The following is a 19,869-nucleotide window of genomic DNA, read 5'->3' as shown; positions in this document are numbered from 1 at the left end:
TTTTTGCGAGTCGAGCCAAGATTTTGAGTGTTGAGATTAAATTGGTTACTAAATGAACCGAGCCTTAACGAGTCGAGAGAGCAGCTCGGATCAATTGCAGACCACTTTCCGGGGGGTGTTTTACTTTTCAAAAAAAGTACTTTTTGAAAAAAGAAATTTCAAGTTCAAAAAGTACTTTTAAACGGTGTAATTTTCCTATCAATATGGATCTTGTTTGATAGATCATTAAGATCTTTTAAACGGTGTAAAAAAAATTGAAAAAATATTTTTCATTTTCATTATATTTGAGTTTAAAATTACTTCTTCTTTTTTTCCAAAAAGTACTTTTTTGGAAAGAAAAAAAAAACTGCTGGGATTCGAGTGTGAGCAAATTGCACCTTGTAAAGGGACTGAGGATGGTGTTGTGCAGTGGTATGCGCAGCACCGTGCTGCACACTTCCGAGCCATCAGATCGTGCATCCCGACGGCTCGGATCTCATCTCGATAATGAACGGTTTTCGATCGTTGGTTGCCGAGATGAGATTCGAGTGATCGGATGTACGATACAACAGCTTGGAGGTGCGCAGCACAATGACATCAATGCACGATACTAACCCGAAGTCCCTTCTAAAGTGGGATTATATTGAAGCTAATAAGTCCTTCTTAGTTAGTATTTATTTCAATATACCATTTGGCAATTAATTAATTCTTGAGAAGACACCTGTCTTAAGAATAATCTGGAGCGGGGGATAGAATAACGACGACACCTGGCATTCTCACGTAAACTCTATAAAAGGTGACGAGGCTAGTTTATGATAAGTTTAGTTGGCATAACGAACTTTATTATCAAGTTGATATATAAACTTTTTTTTTTATTATAGGGATATGATTTTGCCACTCCAATTTTAATCAGTGGCACTCCAGAGGTTACATGACCCCCGGTCCCTTTCCGACTCCACCGGTGGTGAAACCTCACCGACCATTTCTCTTGTGACAATTTTTTGTTCAGGTGGATATTGTTTTCATATCAATCTAAACTTTTGCATGAATAATAAACACATTGAGGTTTACAAATTGTGAATGACTCGGATCGTCTAGTAAAACCGTGGTCACATAAAACGATATCGCAACGAGAGAATCCAGCTGGATCGTTTATTATATAAACAAATCAAGTTCAAATGTTATATGAAGATCGTTAGTCTTTAAACTTAATCATAGACACATATAGAATCCTGTTACCCTACTTCAACAAAACAAATAAACCGACTCAAAAACCGTTGTCAAAAATTCAAAATGCTAAGAGCCCGTTCCAGAAAACAAATAAGAACTTATTTTTTGTCCAATAATAAGGGTTGTTCCAAAAAAATAAGGAGGTGGTACTTATTTTTTCAAAATTTACATAGGTACCAATTGGCGTCGGAGAGGGAAATCGTAGCGACGGCCTCTCCAAGCCGTATCCGGCCACCAGACGGCCAATCCGAGCCGTCCAAAAATTCTAAAAAAAAAATCGAGTGGGCCAACGCGGGAATCAACGGCATCCGAGGTGTGTAGGGTGTTTGATCCGAGCACCCCTTTTCCGTGTAGGGTGCTTGATCATATATACAAGGAAAAGGGGTGCTCGGATCAAGCATCTTACACACCTCGGATGCCATTGATTCCCGCGATGGCCCCCCACGTTTTTTTTTTAAAATTTTTTGGACGGCTCGGATCGGCCGTCTGGCGGCCGAAAACGGCCCAGCGCGGCCGCCGGTATGATTTTCCTCCGCCGGCACCCATTATCATAGCAACAGTCTTATTTTTTGTATAAGGCAACTTCAAGCTCAAAAATCATGTGTTTACATAAATAATTTTCCTACCACTATGGATCTTGTTTGATAGATCTCATTGAGATCTTTAATACGGTGCAAAAAAATTGAATTTTTTTTTTCATTTACATTATTTTTGAGTTTGAAAATGTGAAATGAATTTTTTATTTGAGTTTTGTGGAATGACCCTTCTTATTTTTGAATGAGAAGTGGCAAAATAAGTACTTATTTTTTAAGAAGGTTTCCGAAACGGAGCCTAACTCTTTTTTTTATAACTCAAATGTCCGGGCCAACATTATTTGTGATCAATGACCCTTCAGTAAGATGCAAGTTCTGTAGACTACATTATGCAAAACTATACAGTATAGATTGATGAACTAAATAAATATAGGTTGACCCTTAAAATTGTGAATTTTTTTTGCTTCACATTCTGTTCTCTGCTGGCTCTATCTCTAGCTGCAGATCCCTCTTAAAATCCAGATAAGGGTAAGACATTGGGGATTCATCATCTTTCGTTTTCCACCTGAGGCAAATGTAAAAAAAAAAAAAAAAATTATTAGGTACAAAGCATTCATCTTTCAACGGTCAGGGGTGTTTGGGCCAGTTTAAACGTATCTCGACTAATTTCCTCCTCGATCCAGTCAAAGGCAGATCATCCATGCTGAGACTAGGAGATTCACATGAAATTATTTTCCTACAGCCTGATCCCAAGAATCTAATTCTAGTCGATCATATGAGGAGCAAACCTACCTATCAACTGGACCAACTCTTGGGGCTTTACAATAATACTATTCACTAGTACATACTCCCTCCGTCCCGTTTTTTTTTTAAAAACTTTTTTGTTTAAAATAAGCAAACCCCAAAATGTTCTTTAAAAAGTTGATTTTCAAAAAATGGACAAACAAATTAGAACGGAGAGAGTAAGAAACAAGAGTTGAACCTTTAACATTATTAGTTGCAAATGCTCTGGCTAATTTTATAGATTAGTAACTGATTTGACAAGTTGCTTGTGTTATGGTTTATTGATTTTCTAAACCACCGACCACAGAAATAAAAACAAATAAGCCAACAGTGGTTAAAAAAAAAAAAAAGTTTAGCTTATTTTGGGGTTTGCTCATTTTAAACAAAAAAGTTAAGGGAACCAAACCAAACAAGCCCTAAGCGCGTTAGCAATTCATTCAAAAGAATCTCCTCTTTTTTCTCCTTTTGTTAAAACTTTTATTTGATTTGTGGATTGTCCATTTTGCCATTTATATTCCTAGCTGTTCATTTTATAGATCTCAATAGGTTAATTTGTTGTTCATGTAAAATTAATTCCGTCGATCGGACATCGGTGTTTGTCTAAACAAAACATATTTGTCACAAGAGAAATGGACAGCCGGACATTGACTATACATTTCTCTTCAAACACATATGATTACCAAGCATTTATCGACGTCTGATCAACCCGTTTTCTTGGCATGGTCAATAAACACCTTCGAGACATGTAAACTAGACATTTGGATCGTCAAATGGAATGTGTGGGTCTTACTTTACATCCCATAAGGAATCACGACGTGAGAGAATCTGGACTCAAAAATTTTCACCTACAGACATATGCTCGAAGCCCAATGGTCTTAACACCACCAGTTTATGTGCCAAGAGGTTATGGGTTTGAGTTCATGCAACAGCGTTGACACCCTTTATACTCGTAAACTTGACATTCGGGTTGTCAAACGCAAGGTGTGGGTCTCATTTTACGTCCTATAAGGAATCACAACATGAGAGAATCTGGGCTAACAAATTTTCGCCTACAAACTTATGCTCGAAGCCCAATGGTCTTATACCACCAGTTTATGTGCTATTAAGAGGTTATGGATTTGAGTTCATGCAACAGCTTTGACACCCTTTATAGAGAATAGACATGACTCACTTACACACGAACCGACTCTATCGAGCAAAAACTAGATTTTCTCGGCCGTTTGCCTTCAATTACTCGTGCTTTCACGTCCCGTAGGTAATCGGAAAAAAAGACCGAAAATGACCGTTACCTATGACACCCAAAAGGGGAAAAAAGGGTATTCACCTATAATTGAGGACAAGATGGTGAAGGAAAATTGAGGTCTCCAGTCTAGCAATATCAGTCCCCGGACACAGCCGCAATCCACCACCAAAAGGGGACACTTTCTTGCTAATGGCTCGATCCTACCAAGAGAGGGAAAAAAAAATGATACAATTGATGCTATTCATATAGCAAGAAAGAGAGAGACAAGAATCATAAATATTGAATTTTTAAATTTGGACTTTGGTAGGAATGGAAATTACATACAGCCCATCTGGAAGGATCAAATTCAGAGGGGTTTTGATGAAGGGATTGGTCAAGGTGGGCTGCAGTCAGTATAGGAAGCACCTGCCATCCTTGAGGAATAATGTATTCTGCTGCAAATAAACAGCTCCATGTAAGAATAGGTTGTCAAACATACCATTTGGAGCATATTAACAAGTTTTTTCTATTTTTCCTTTTCATTCGGGTTGGACTTGTCCTACATCGCTCGCGTAACCATCCCAGTTTAGCTAATATATAGTTTAGAGGTTGTTCCGTCTATGCCAATTAATCTTAAGTCAGGTATTTGGTGGTCTCCTGTCTTCTAAGTTTTCACGCAAGTCAATCCCTTAACTCATCATTCCATATACGTACTTCTGCATGCAACTGGGCTGGACGTGAGGTTGAGTATTAGAAATGTCCTACATTGCTCATGTAAGCACTCACGTTTGGTTAACGTAGTCTACAGACTAGCTTCTCTATCTATTGTCATTTGGTTTTAGGTTGGAAGCCTCTTTAAAATCTCACTATTTTCAAATCAGGCGTCAAAAAACTGTCTAACATTCCATTGTGAAAGTTAACAACCTTTGAATTTGACATCTTGAAGAGCTTTCCTGTGCAAAAATTTAACTAAATTCCCGCATCGAAGAGATTCAGAAATCACCTGTAACAAGCAATTTTGTTAGTACAAAAAGAAGCAAAATAAGAAAGGGAAAATAAAATGCAACACTGCAAGAAATTTAGTATTACATTGGAGGTGTACTCCATTTGCTTGTAATCTCCCAAACTTAAGGGCTCTCCATCCTTTTTTCTTCTCCTCAGAGCTTGGTGTTCTTCCTGAAAAACCAGTTAACCAGTGAGAGAGGTTTCAAGTTCAAGTCGATCGACCGGACGACTTTGGCTTGTCATAGTAATCTTACTCTACTAACATACTACAAAATACCCTATCGTCCGAAAACGGAAAGAAAGTAAACTACCTTCAACTGATGGAGAACAGATGGTGACTGTGCAATGAAGTAAACAACCAAGGCCAAAAGTCCAGAGGTTGTTTCATAACCTGCTAGCAGAATATCAATTGCAACACTCACTTTCTCTTCATCATTTAAGTTCCCTTTCTGCAACATCTCATCTATGAAATCTCCTTTCTTGATCCCCACTGTGCCCTTCTTTTCCCTTTCTTTTATGATCTGCCCCAAAGTGGAAGATAGCCTTGCTCTAGCCTGTTAAACACTAGCCAATTAAATAGTCCGTACCAAAGTAAAGTACTAGCTAGTAGTTTAAACTTTTATTTACGGTATGATTTTTTGGTAATGCAGCCAGGGTGTCCCGGATCAGCTTGCGTGCACCTCGCTCGGACTAATCCCTTACAGCTCCTCTCATGCACACACTTTTCATATACTTACACGCGGGGGTGAGGTGTCCCAAAGAATTGGCAAAAAAATCAAATTTGAGACATTGGATGGGAGCAAATCCTTAAGTCTTAGACTACAACGACCAGGTCAACACCTTGGGATTAGTTGTATAAACTTATGGTGAGGAATTTGATCTCTGTCCTAAAAAGTATTTGGCTTCTAATAGCAATATATTTTCAACCATACGATGTCATAGCACAAAAATCTCCTTGTATTGGAGATGCTGCCAAGCGGGGTGCTTGGCAGAGCGGTGCCAAGCGGCAGATACGGCCGTTCATCTCGGCACGAACGGTTCGGATCTAATTCTAGCATATAAAAATATAAACCGTCATTCGCTAGGATTAAGATCCGAGCTATCGATTGCCGAGATGAAAAACCAGATCGGCCACTCGACACCACTTGCAGATCATAAAGTAGCACCGATTTCAGAAGAGAGATCTCATGCCTCAGCAGGAGATCAGGAGAAAAGAAAAGAAAAGAGAAAGAATATACCTTGACAGCCTTAGCATAAGGTGAGCCAGGGACATACAGTGGGATGGACACAAAGCCTTTCATGAAAGTAAGGAAGTCTTGTAATATTTTTGGAGCAAGTGGGTCCTCTGGCTCAACATCCAACACATATTTCAACATCACATACATTGTAAACTGTATTTTATCATGAAAAAGAAAAAAAAAAAAAAGGTTAGTAATTAGATATCTTAACACTTGAGGAAAATGTTATGCAAAGAAAATATCCAAAATTATACTAGTACTAAGAATTTAGAATAAACATGACGCGGCAGTGACGTTTTCGAAATTATGAAGTAAGAGCAGTTTTTATTTTGAAATGACAGAATTAATTATAATTCGTCGCAGGTGTACGGTAGTTTCGATCATGCAGTTACTTAATTTATTCAATAGTAGAAGTATTCTAAAGACAGCATTACACAAAATAGTTCATGCAAAACTATTGAATACAAAGAACCTACCAAGATGCCTTTACAAGCACAAAAATGTAATTAAATTTGCATTATTGTGGTAGAAGATATGCATGCACGTGATTAAAAAAAACTCACACACGAAAAAAGAGAAACAAGCGTATATGTAATTATGTGTGCAATATCCCAGACACAACTCCCACATGCGCAACAATGGACCCCACATATACTTGACGGTCTGGGTCTGTATACTGCAGTAAAAGTAAAAGGGGCGTGTACGAATCTATGCACGGAGCGAAAATCAATTCGAGAAAAGAAATAAATTCAGGTGATCGAGAATCACCCAGTACAGATACCTAATTAATTGGCATGAAATCCTTCAAAAAAAAAAATGTTTTTATGGCAGTAACTTTAGTAGCTCACCCATTATTAGTGTTGATTACCTTTTTAGCTTCTTTGTAGAATCCAACTTGTCTATGTTCTCTCAATGACTCCATGGCTGAGATTGACAACTTCTCCACATAGAGAAGGAAGTCAGGCCTGGATCTAGATTCACCAATGAAGCCCACAGCAACACTTCTCAGCTTCTTGTGGAGGTCTCCGTGAACGAGCATCATCGATAGCTTCCCGAGTATGTCAAGAACTGGCTTTGGGTAGCTGCTCTGGAATAGATTCCCTTCATTGTGAAGAATGAATAGGTTGAGCTCATGATCACAAGAAACTATTGTTGGGTGGCCAAATAGATGAGATTTGAACACCCTCCCATACCTGAGAAATCAAAGTAAAAGATCACCACAAACAATCTCACCACTATGTTTGAAGATTCTATACTAAGAAGTTAATCAAAGTAGTATCAATCACCAAAATTCTCATCATTTTCAATGCACTCTCTTTTTTTCACTATATACATAAGTGTGGCTCGATCTCACGTGTTTTTCAATTTTTTTTTTGATAAGAGGCAAATTTTATTCATACTCGACAAAGGGTATATCGAGGCAGCCAAACTTTAGGAACAAGGAAGAGACTTGAAACAAAGAGTAGGCCAAAAGAAAAGAAAAAAAACTTTGCTGCATCTTTTGACTAAAAGTGCATTGAGACACGCGACAGGTTTTTGAAGGACACAAGATTCCTGACCTGTTAGAAGAATAGAGAGTAACCGTATACAGAAAAAGGAATTTGTTTAAAATTGTACTCATGAGTTACTTACCTAGAGCAATGGCTTTCTAAATAGCTTCCCATGGAGTTTGATTTGTGTGGGATGAGATAGCCAAGGGTCTCTCCAATGAAGGGCCACCCCATGCTTCCACTGGGTATGTTTGATGGACCTTCTTGTTTAACAAAGGAGGAGAAGAGCTTTAGAAAATGGAGGAGGAATGACAGAGCTAGTCCTATGAAGATGGCTAGTGCTATTGGGAGAAGAGATATTCCCACCACCATGATCACTTTTTCTTTCTCTGAGGGCTTCTTTAAAACCTAAAAGATGTAAAAATGGAGACACAGTTCCCAGTTGGCAATGGCAGTGTGTCCACCTTTTGTGCATTGTTTCTGTCTCTTAAGGTGCTATTTATATGTCCAAAAAGTTGTCACCAAATCTTGGTAAATTTATTAGTATATTGTTTAACTTGACCACCCAATGACTTGAGTTTTTTTTTTTTTTTAAGGTTTGAATTAAAAATCTCTTGATAACATCATATCTCACTCATTAATGTTTTTCTATTCTCACTTACCCCTTTATATTCTACAATGCATGTTCAGATAGTATTGCTTGGTTATGACATTAATGTGTATCCCACTATGTATGGAACAGCTTAGGATTTGGGGATTTCTTCACTTTTAAGGCCCCGTTCCGCTAAGAATTTAGGGATTTCTCAAGTAGTTCTATGTTTTTTTTACATTAGATACAAAACTTTTTAATAAAATCCTTCTTCTTTTTTCCTTCCTACGCGCTTACCATTTTAAATCTCAAAATACGTGTTAAAATAATTTCGACATCACGTTTCTCAATGATTTCAGGTAAATAAGCAGCCAGTATTTACGAGTACGCAAATATATCGAACAGGTTAATTAATTAGGACTCAATGAAATCAATGCCGGACCTCTGCACCGAAAGTGATGCCAAGATAGTAGTTGCTTGGGTACGAAAGGAATATCCCGTGTTACTTGTGTATGGAACATGTTAGGGTTGAATATAACATCATGTTCTTAAGTATTCGAACCATATAATCTTCTTTTTTTTAAGCCAACAGTCACGATTAAGCATGTAGAGATGGTACTATTGATGGGAGTGACCGATGGTACATGTATAATGCCTTGACTAAGAGATAGTAACTTGCTAATTTAAAGCTAAATAACGTGATTCTTTTTTTCTTTTTTTTTTGGGTAATCAAGGGTGAGAAGGGGTGATCAACGTAGCAAACTTCCTTTGAGCGTGACCATAGGGGCTCCCTACCCGTCAATGAAATGTCCGGTTCGAGTCATAGCTATTGTCCAGAAGGACAGGCCATCACAACGGCATCACTTTAATGCACAACTGGTGAAAACTCACCCCCTTTGGTCCGCAAACGAGGTTCGAGTACTTGTCGGGACTCGAACTCCCGCCTGTGTTAAGGGAGGTAATGAGCCTCACCAATTGGGCTACCACCTCGGTGGTATAACGTGGTTCATTTCACCTCGGTGCTATAATGGAAATCCTCCATCTCCTTTTCTGATAACTCTAGTGTTTGCGACAACTTAGGCGCACCTCGACTAATCATCAGGATCTAATTTCACCACCCACTAGTTGCGGGAGCTCAATTTAGGACAAGGGCAAAGTACACTAAGTTATTTATTTTAACTTATTTGTAATTTTGTTAGTTTTCGTCAATTTTTGAATTATTTATTTGTCTTAACGAGAAGAATATTGATGCTTATAAAAATAAAAATAAAAACAAAAAACGAGAAGAATATTGAAAGTAACGACAATGAGCAAAAACTTAACAAGTTCACTAGAGTCAAAAGTAATTAAAACAGAAAGTGTTTTGAATTTTTTTTTTTTTGTCTTTTGTGTACCTTTTCATGTTTGATCCATCCTTTTATTATTATTATTATTATTATTATTATTATTATGATTCTTATCATTGAGAAGAATAAATATTTTGAAAAAGTTTGAAGCAAAAGTTCACAAACGGAAAAAAAATAAGCTAAAAATAAATAAGTTAAGCAAAACTCTTCTGTAATAAACTAGGTGAGAAAAAAGATTCTAATTAAGACTCTGTTTGTTTCGATGTAAAATATTTTTTCAGAAAACAAACTTCAAATTTTTATTTTTCGGTGTTTAGTTGGCACTTGAAAAATATTTCAGAAATCAACAAAATAGTGTAGAGAGAGGGAAGGGGCTTAAACGGTGGAGAGCTCTAAGAATATTGAAATTGAACGTAGGTTAAGACTAACTATCGAGGAAGCTGAACAATGAGAATTGCAGTAGAAGACAGTGGATTTATTTCGGAAAATAATTTACTGAAGATTTAAAGGTATGTCATTTTCATCCAATTAATGAAAAATGTTTTACGGCTTAATTTGTTTCGATGTAAAATGTTTTAAAATGTAAAATATTTTTCATGTAAAATATTTTTTCCAGAAAACAAACTTCTAGCTTTTATTTTCTGACATTTGGTTGGTACTTAAAGATATTTTCAGAAATCAACAAAATAGTGTAGAGAGAGAGGGGAGGGGCCTTAAATGGTAGAGAGATTTGAGAATATTGGAGTTGAACATCGGTCAGGACAGACAATCGAGCAAACTGAGCAGCGATAATAGAAGGCAGCGGGTTTATTTCAGAAAATAACTTACGAAAGATTTAAGAGTAAGTTATTTTCATCCAATTAATGAAAAATATTTTACATGTAAAATGTTTTCCTCATTTTTTACACAATCAAATACCGAAAAATAGGTAAAACATTTTATCGGAAAACATTTTACGTCCAAACAAACAGACCCTTAGAGTTTACAATTTCGAGTTTTGTTTACCATGAAGGGTATAATTGGAATGCAAACAACAGCTGACAATATTGTTTTATATACTTATTCACTATCTCTTTTCTAGTTTGGCTTAGATTGTCGGAACACTTTCGATCAGACAAAAGGATAGAGTAGAAAACGGAGTCTAATTAACGATCCCACAAAATTGGAAAGATATGTTAGAGTAGGTTTATTTATTTTTTTCCCGTATTTGACCCCACAAAATTGGCAAAATTGCCTAGAGAAAAACAATCTACGAATGCCTCCAGTGGTAGCTCCAGAAAAATTAAGAAGAGTGTTCAGAATCTTTGCTACCTTTAAAAATCACAACTGTATAAAAATAAAATTTATTTATAATGCCACTCAAAAATAGGAAAGTATACTCTCTTTGTTACAAAAAGTTAGTCCATTACGAAAAGACATGCAATTGATCAAAACATAAAAGTAATTGCGTTTACAAGTTTTTGAAATTTTTCGTGCCAAATTAAATTCGTTTCGGTGCGTAAAAATTTAAAAAATTATGCATGGAAGTACTTGGTTTTTATCCAAAAAATTGCACATATATTGCACAAATAATTGCACATATGTAGTGGATTAACTTTTGGGGACAAAGGAGTATATCACAATTTTTCTCGATGCGATTACATATTTTGAAACTGTTGCATAATACCCTCATTATCAGCGGTCAAATACAACTCTCAATATACGTAACCAAGCAATTATTCATCACTGATCTCTCATCGATTGCGCCGATTGTAGTTTTCTGCATTTGATTGATTTGTTGGCTGGTTTTTGGGCTTGGTGTTCAAATATTTTTGGATTAGGTGTTCAAATAATTTTGGGTTGGGTGTTCAAGAAAGGGATAAAGTAAAAATATTAAATATATGCTTAACAAAAAAATAAAATAAATTGGGTGTTCAAGTGACCACCTTGGTCACTATGCAGAGCCGCCTCTGAATGTCTCTAGCTTTCAACCTCACTAACCACATATACTGGCTCCGCACATGTACTCGATATTTTGTATGCTTGTTTTGACTGCTTTAAATACTCACTCTCCGACACCAAAAAGAAAATCGATTTAATCTCTTAGGATCTCGAAAAGGTTTCTTAGAAATACTTGCAATTTAAAAAAAAAAAATCTATAAAACTACTAGATTATTTTAGGTACGCTGTCAATTTTCGCATAAATTCTCAGATTACAAACACAAGCTTAACAAGTACTCCAGTATATTTTTTAAAAGCCTTTTGAAGTGGCTTTAAAAAGTGATTATTGGTTGCTTAAAGCCGAGCACTAAGGGAACATGCTAGGTTAAAATTCTATTAATTCTTTAGAAAGAACACAGAGCATAAGTTTTCTAATACTCCTTTCATTGCTTTTTTGTGGGTTTGATGTAGATGTTTGCAATGAAAATCAGACCATTACAGTTACCATCACTAGATGATCAAAAAGAAAAAAGGAGAAGTCCAGGAATATACGTCTTCCGAACACAATTGTGTCCAAAACTGTTGAATGCATGTGAATTCGCATTCTCGAACGGCTCTAGAAGTAGTTGGGTTTTAAAATTGTATTGGTATCGTTGCTCCAAAAAAAAGAAGAAGGTAACCTTCAAATAATACACCGAGAATGCTTTAAAAAAAAAAATACACCGAGAATCACCACAAATTATTTGGATTTTTGGGTTGAGTCCAGTGGCGAAGCCAGGATTTTGTTAGCAGAGGGGCCGGCTTAACAAACATATATTTTTTTATCAAAACGTATAATTATTATACCATAAAGTTTTTGTTTTTTAGTTCATTACATTTGTACATTGAATTGATTCTTTAGGTTATTTCAACTGTCATGTGCTTATTTTTACTAGTTATGAAAGAAATTGAGAAATGAGAATGTAAAATAACCAGTTTTTTTTTTATCAAATCAAAGCAAAATTATTAAGATTATGAGTAATTATACACGAATAATTATCAATAATATTTCATATCAAGTATATATAAAATAGAAAATTTAAAACCCATATGCTCGAGGAGCCGAACCCCTACACACCTCCGCCCTTGGTTGATTCAATTAGATTGGGCAACGCTATATTAACCACGTTATAGGATATACACCACTTTACTAATAGTCCCTTTCGATGGTGAGAAAAGGTGAAAAATGAAAAGAAATATAAATTCTTTTTAGGTACTTTGTTTGGATAATTGAAAAGGGATTAAAAACTGTGCGAAAAGGATGATGAACTATTTCAAAGATGAATCATTCTCGGTTGTGGGGCTGCCTGAATGCAACATTAATTAGGTTGTTCAAAAGTAGTTGGAGTGAGGCAGGATCTTTTATGCCGAAAATTCCTATGCCTCTGCACCGAGGGTTTTTTTGTCCGTTGAATTTAAAACATAAAAAAAAAAAATTATACAATCCGACAGCCGAAAAATCCCTCAATATAGAGGTTTTCGAGACAGATGAGATCGGACTCCAATTGGAGGTGGTATTTTTCGTATGAATTACGAAATATTGGAGCGGACGATCTATTCTTGTAAATGCCATTGAGACATAATTTTAGATAAATATGTTGGCTAGCTTTTCACTTTAAATTAAACACACCATGAAAATGAACTTGGTTTTTATTTTTATTTTATAAAAACGTCATTGATCGCGTACGCAAATTTTGCACGAATGATTTAATCCTTCTTTTAAAAATGCTAGTGTGATATCGTTCTGGATAAATTCGTGCACTAATATTTTATTTTTTGCCATGTTGTTCCCTGTCTTTCTCAAAAGGTTAACTTTAGGGTTAGCCGCATGGGTGATTGCCTCGGTGATCTTGACCTGGAACTTTAGGGGTTTGTTTTCTTTCAAGGTCTCTAGTTCGATTCGATTCTCCTTTCCAACATCTTAGGGCTAGCTCAACGCACGCGTAAACATGTGAAATGACTGCGGACTAAAGAGGGTGTAGAGATTAGTTTGAGGTGCACGAGAGCCAGCCCAAAATATCGTGCACGTGCAAAGGGATAGATGTAGTGCACGTGCAATGGAGGTGGGACCCAAAACTAGTCAATTTTGGAGGTTTGGCATCTAGAAGAATCATCACTCATCCACCGAGCTAGCTGGATATCAATTCACAACAATGCAATCATGCATGCCCTCCAGAGTCCAAAAATTACTCCCTTGATGAATGTATGCTGCATGGAAAGGAGAGAAATGCTACTTATTTTGCGCAAGGCTATACCGACCACATTTAAGCGTCACATTTTGGGTACTATATACTGTGTACCATCAATTCATCGGTAAAATGTGCTCCAAACAGGATATATGAGGCACATTCCATCAATGCATTAGTGGCACTTCACATGGTACCACACATACGGACATGCGGTACTCAAATGTGGTCACCAAAAATTATTAAATTTCTATTGTTTTGAATTGTCAATATCGACGTCTGAGACGAATGAGGGTTTGGTTCAGTGGTGAAAACTTAGACTTGGTGGGACAAGGCCCAAATTCAAGTCTCCACAACCCTTTATTGGGGCTGAACATATTTCTAACATAGCCCATACGTGATGGGATCTTAATTAGCTTTTGTCCTGACATAAGTGCGGTTGTAGTACCCCAAGTTTGGGGGGAGTGAGTGCTTAGTCTCACGTTGGTTGGGAGTTAGAGCTTCACTTGGTATATTTAACACCCACCTAAACTTCGGGTCGTTTCAACGGTGTGGAGTCCTCTACAAATAATGGTGTGGTCTGATAAACAATAGTCACTGACGAAAGTGGCAAGGTACCACACCTACACTTCCATTTAAAAGAGAATTAACCGCAAAAGTCAACACAATTGCATGGACTTTGATTGTTCCAAACTTACTCTCTCTTTCTTGATTCTAATTTGCTTGGAAAGGAATTGGTTGTGGATGCCAATGAGGTAATGAGATAGATTCCATTTTATTATCACTTATCAAAGAGTACTTTTCGCATACAAAATGATTACGACATTAGTACGTTGATTTGATTTAGGGTAATCCTTGCTTCATCTAAGAATTAATTTAGGGTTCAAAATTAAAGTTTAGAACTTTTTATATAAAGTGGCTGATTCAAAGAGAACAAAACAAGGGGAAAAAAAAAACCATGAGTTTTGATTGGAGTTGTGATGAACAAATTGACTTCAATGCCCTTCTCATGCAGTTTCAAGTCGAACTCATTTACTCCAATAGTTCGTGTTCCGTACGCTTGAGTGGATCGGTAGAAGCTTACGTAAGTTTGATCCCTTCCAAAATCAACCGGGAATCTAGAATTCCTATGATTAAGCCCACCCCAAAAAAAAAAAAAACGACAAACATGACCCCTCCTTGTCAGCCATCTGGGCCCCGTAAAAAGTAAAGAAAAAGAACAGATTGACGTTCCACGAAACAGCAATTTTGGACAATGGTAACCTAAGGGATACCCCCTAGAGGTCAAGGTTGCCTGAGACCTAAGTCGCTTACAGGTTTGCTCCCTCATAAGATTTTATGTTCGAAATCTCTTAATCTGAGATGCTATCAGCTCCTTCTGAGCAAGTTCGTAAAGAGTTTTGTTCTAGCTAGCTCCCTCATAAGATTAGTCTCCAAAGATCAGTTGAAATGTGTGTAAGCTGGTCCGGACACCCAAGTTATGAAAAGACTTTAATTGGACAATGGGAAGGAATGTTTGCTTAAGACCAAGACATTTTTGTCTTCTCTCTGAGCATTTACATGTATATGCACATGCAACCTATATAAAGGAGGTCCCAAGTGTCCGGGGGGGCAGGGCTGGGGTCACAATCATGTGAGACATTCTTTTGATTCAAAACCATTGGTTGTTCCTTTCCAGAAAAAGCCATATTGCACGTTTGGCACACAGAAGAGAATCATCATTTCTATGCCTCTTCTTTCTGGAGCTCTTTGTTCTTTTGGGGGGTAGGTTGAGTTACAACACAGTGTTTGGTTAGACCTGGAACCCTTCTTTTTTTTTTTTGGTTTTTTCAATAAAAAAGCAAAAGCCCCTAATTGCGGCCAAAAACATCATCCAATTGATCATGCAAGTTGCATGTATTAGTATCTTATATAGGATGGAAAACCAATCACAACGCTTTTGCAAAAGGGTATATCGTTAAACTAGTTACTGGTGGGTTTTTTTATGTCGTCTTGATGGATTTTTGTGGTCGGAGACGAGACTTGTGTGTGTGAGGTCCTGAATGTTCGTTTGTAAATTTAAATTTCCTTTGTGATTGCTTTCCTCTCTCTTTGAGGGTGGCTACCCGTTCTTGATTTATGATTTTCGTATCAATAAAAGCATCTCTAAACTTTGACAAAAAAAAAAAAAGTTACTGGCCATTATGTTGATAATTAGGTAAACATTATCAAGGGCATTGTATGTCCAAAAAGGCTTCACCTTTTTGATGTGGTTGCCCCATTCCAAGTAAAAAAATTAACTTGGTCGTTTACTCTCTCTAGGTCGTGTCTGAATAAACTCTCTCTCTCTCTCTCTCTCTCTCTCTCTCTCTCTCTCTCTCTCTCTCTCTCTAGGATGGGTATACGAAGTTTTTATATGTAGTTGTGTTTAGATCTTGAGTTACTGAAAATACTTTATGAACGACAAGGGAATACAAAATAAGAAAAAGACTAAGAATAGAAACTAAAGTAAGCACGAAATGCTACGTACTCTACCTTGGCTGGATTCAGAAATGGGAAAGAAAATTAGTATTATTTTGTTGTCGAAAGGTGCATTATTGATTAGTTGTTGAAACACAGTATGCATATCAAAGTTATCCAAAAGTTATTTTCTTTTTCTCTCAACAATTCTTAGATCCATACATAGCCTAAAGCGATCCTAATTCCTAACGTAGTGTTACGTACGGGTAATGCTAACCACGCGGGATGAATAGGACTGAAAGTAAAGTGATTTTCAATGGACATCTCACATATTTTCATACACATTTTACATCGCTCTAAAAAATCCCGTAAACCTCGCCAAGGACACTGGTCAAATGGGGCAACGAATTCATTTGCATGTGAGATTTGGCAGGAATACATTATGTCATATCAACTGCTACTAAAACGTTGGTATTCCTCCATTGTCTAGACCTCAATCCAAACCAGGGACGTTATCTCTTCATTTTTCATCTATAAGGGGCTTTTGTGTTTATTGAGCAAACCACAAGGGTGTAAAGTGTACTTTTAGCCCATGACTTCCAAATAGATAAGGCCTAACGGGCGGGCTCCAGCCTGCTTGGCCCAATTAAAGAATGTATCACTTTGGCCCAATTGAAAGATGTATCCGCTGTGAACAAAGTGTGCCAAAACAATAGGCCCAGTTTCGTAGTTCGAAATGGGCTTTTAACCCATTACTTAAGGGTACGTTTGTCTCCTGCAAATTCTGACCAAGAAAAATAGATATCTTCATGTTACACCTCTCTCTCTCTGTCTCTCTCTTTCTCTCTTTCTCTCTGGGTATGAACTAGTTTATGCGCATCTTGACGAAATCGGAGTGCCTGTAGTTCGCGGTGTAGTGCACAATCCGAGCCGTCTATCTTGACTATCAATAGTTTAGATTTCATTTCAGCAATGGACGACTAAAATCTGCAGGAGTCAAGATAAAATTTAGACCAATAATTGTCGATATGGACGACTCGGATTGTACACTACACTCCTGCGCTACAGGGAGCCCAATTCTGCATCTCGACTAATCTTGATTACTAATTCGATTAATCCCAAGGTCTTGAAGTGAAAGGCCAAACAAATTTTCAGTGTCTCCAACTTTTTTTTTGCTTTGGCTACCGCGAGAGTCAAACCTGCAAACTTGATAGTGTAAAGCCCTACCTGTCATACACCCCAACCTCTCGTGCACTACTAATCTCTCACTCCATAATCCATATACTTCCCTTGGACTTCCTCACTTCCATTCCATTTAAAAATAAATACAAAAAACAAACTTCAATAATCAAAAATCTAATGCTCACCATCCATCCAAACCTCAAGCAGCCATGGCACCCACCAAAACCACTCCCACTCAAATCCAAGGCTCCCCATTTCAGAATCCCAATCCTCAACACCCTTTCTGAGAACAACCCAATAGCCCAAAAATCAGGCCAAATCAGACGCCAAGTCCTTAACCCAGAAGGCAGAACAAAACTGAACCCAAAATCAGACAGAGAATTCTATGCTTTCCCCAGATTTGTGACCCATGTGGACAACAATTTCATTTCCACATTGACTGACCTCTACAGAGAAAGGTTGAGCCCTGGCTCGGAGGTTCTTGACCTCATGAGCTCGTGGGTTAGCCATCTACCCAAAGAAGTTGAGTACAAGAAAGTGGTGGGGCATGGGATTAATGCCCAAGAACTGGCCAAGAACCCTAGACTTGATTACTTCTTTGTGAAGGATTTGAATCAAGATCAGACACTTGAGTTGGAGAGTTGCAGTTTGGATGCTGTGGTTTGTACTGTGAGTGTGCAGTATCTTCAACAGCCTGAAAAGGTTAGAGTGAAAGTCTATTGTTTGTCATTTTATAACCAAAATTGATTAGTATAAAGATATGTTTCCTAGAACGCTAATACCCAAGCGAATTATGTTTGCCACGGTCATCTTGAAACATGATACACTTGATACACTTGCATTCCAAAATGCTAAGTTTACTGAATTAAAGAGATCTCCGAAATTTTATATAGGGATGTGATTTTGGCATTCTATTTTTAGCTAGTGGCACTCCACTTTTTGTTTTACAATCTTACATGATCAAGACACAAAGTGAAATGTCAGTGGCTAAAACTGGAGTGCCAAAATCAATTTCCTTTTATTGGTCGTTATGCTCTTAGAAATGTTTCCCCAAGTTTCATAAATGTTTATTGCTTGGAAGAGTAAGTAATAAGAGCCGGCTCCTAAGAGTACCACAGATTAGGCATACAACGTACCAGGTTTCAGTTCCCATTTTTCATACCGTTAACATAATACAAAACTAGGCATATGTAACATGAGGTAATTAAGTAAACTTTGATGCAAGTGTAATTGGAAAACAATGCTCTTGGAGCACCGCCACGTGGTGTCCTAGACTCCTTTTATACCACACACACACACAGATGTTTGGCCAAAACGAATGTGCAAGCTCTATGCTAAATGTGTGGTAGAAAAAGAGCCTGGGGCATCATGTGGCAGTTCCCTGTGACACTGAATAATCACTCGTGTAATGGACAACACCCAAAGGTGCTATGGAAAATGACCCACTTGAATTACTAATGAAGAATGCTATTATTTCACAATTTCTTGGTGGAACTTGACCTAAAAGATGTAGAGATGGCATTTTCTTTGCTACAATGTACCTTGATGGGCTTTTTTATCCTAGAGTGATCATTTTTTTTATCATTTCTGAAACCATTTTTCTCTGTAGTTATTTGTACAACATTACCAGTAATAAGTTAGATAACCCACCCATAACCTTGTCTAGGGACTAGTTGATCCGTTGGAGATTAAGATGTCTGCTGGTGAGTATTCAGTTCGCAATGAGAGCACCACGTATATCAGTAGGCGCGAGAAATTGCGTACATAAGTTCTTGTTGTGAGGCATCGTTAGTTTGTTTTATACTCGAAGTTTGCTGAGCCTTTGCCAACATAAATTCGCTGTTGAAACAGTTCAAAAATGCAAGCATTATGCCTGTATGGCTGTTTCGTAACTTTGAGATCACCGATAAATGCAAGATACCTCACAAGAAGAAATACAAGAAACGTCACAACAAGAAGTAACATATATCGATTGCAGGTATTTGCAGAGGTATTTCGTGTGCTTAGGCCAGGAGGTGTGTTCGTAGTAAGTTTCAGCAGCAGAATGTTCTACGAGAAAGCCATTGCCGCATGGAGAGAGGGGACCGGCTACAGTCGGGTACAACTGGTAATGCAGTACTTCCAATGCATTGAAGGATTCACACAGCCAGAAATCATACGAAAGTTACCCGGGACTGGTGGAGCTAAACAAGAGGGAGGGCCTTTAGGTTGGATTGTGAGGTTGCTGGGATTGATGTCCGGATCAGACCCTTTCTATGCCGTTATAGGTTACAAGAACTTCAAACCCGTTTACGAATGAATCCCATTTCTTGAAGGCCACAAATTTGTGCATATTTTTATGTGCTAATATTCCTAGTTCTTCTTTATATACAGTATCTGAGATCATATTATTGCCATTCAATTTCTCTGCTTTTTCTCTCTGTTTACTTTGCTACTGTTGGGTCCGGAGTGCCTTCGTAGATTTGGTTACACAATGTCACTCCCTGTGACTGCTCTAAAAACAAACTTGCAGGTGCAATGTCGAATGTCATAAAAGACTTAATTGAAACCCTTCCTAACACCAATTGATTTTAGGAGAGATGGTGGAAAAGCGGTCTAATAGCTACTATACTAGATGTCCAGAAAGATGTGATTGAACCACCCTCTACTGAATTTGGTACGTAAAATCAATGGATGCATGTGGAACAC

The 19,869-nt window shown here is 37.5% G+C and overlaps 2 protein-coding genes across 2 annotated transcripts; one reads left to right on the top strand and one right to left on the bottom strand.

Annotated features, from left to right (window-relative positions):
* Positions 1-2,028: 2,028 nt before the first annotated feature.
* On the bottom strand, positions 2,029-7,942 carry LOC131304095 (cytochrome P450 724B1). Its single transcript, XM_058331199.1, has 9 exons — positions 7,623-7,942; positions 6,859-7,183; positions 5,991-6,143; positions 5,064-5,306; positions 4,837-4,923; positions 4,672-4,750; positions 4,093-4,199; positions 3,850-3,968; positions 2,029-2,307 (listed from the first exon to the last, which is right to left on the bottom strand). Exons 1-9 carry the CDS (start codon positions 7,850-7,852, stop codon positions 2,208-2,210), a joined length of 1,443 nt encoding a protein of 480 aa, XP_058187182.1. The 5' UTR covers positions 7,853-7,942; the 3' UTR covers positions 2,029-2,207.
* Positions 7,943-17,200: 9,258 nt separating this feature from the next.
* LOC131303669 (uncharacterized) lies at positions 17,201-19,601 on the top strand. The gene is made up of 2 exons (XM_058330645.1): positions 17,201-17,883; positions 19,160-19,601. The coding sequence occupies exons 1-2, from the start codon at positions 17,359-17,361 to the stop codon at positions 19,478-19,480; spliced, it is 846 nt and encodes a 281-aa protein (XP_058186628.1). The 5' UTR covers positions 17,201-17,358; the 3' UTR covers positions 19,481-19,601.
* The last annotated feature ends 268 nt before the right edge of the window (positions 19,602-19,869 follow it).

The sequence above is a fragment of the Rhododendron vialii genome, chromosome 10a (assembly GCF_030253575.1).
Source record: "Rhododendron vialii isolate Sample 1 chromosome 10a, ASM3025357v1".
Taxonomy (NCBI): Eukaryota; Viridiplantae; Streptophyta; class Magnoliopsida; order Ericales; family Ericaceae; genus Rhododendron; species Rhododendron vialii.
This window is presented reverse-complemented; position numbering and strand designations above follow the sequence as displayed.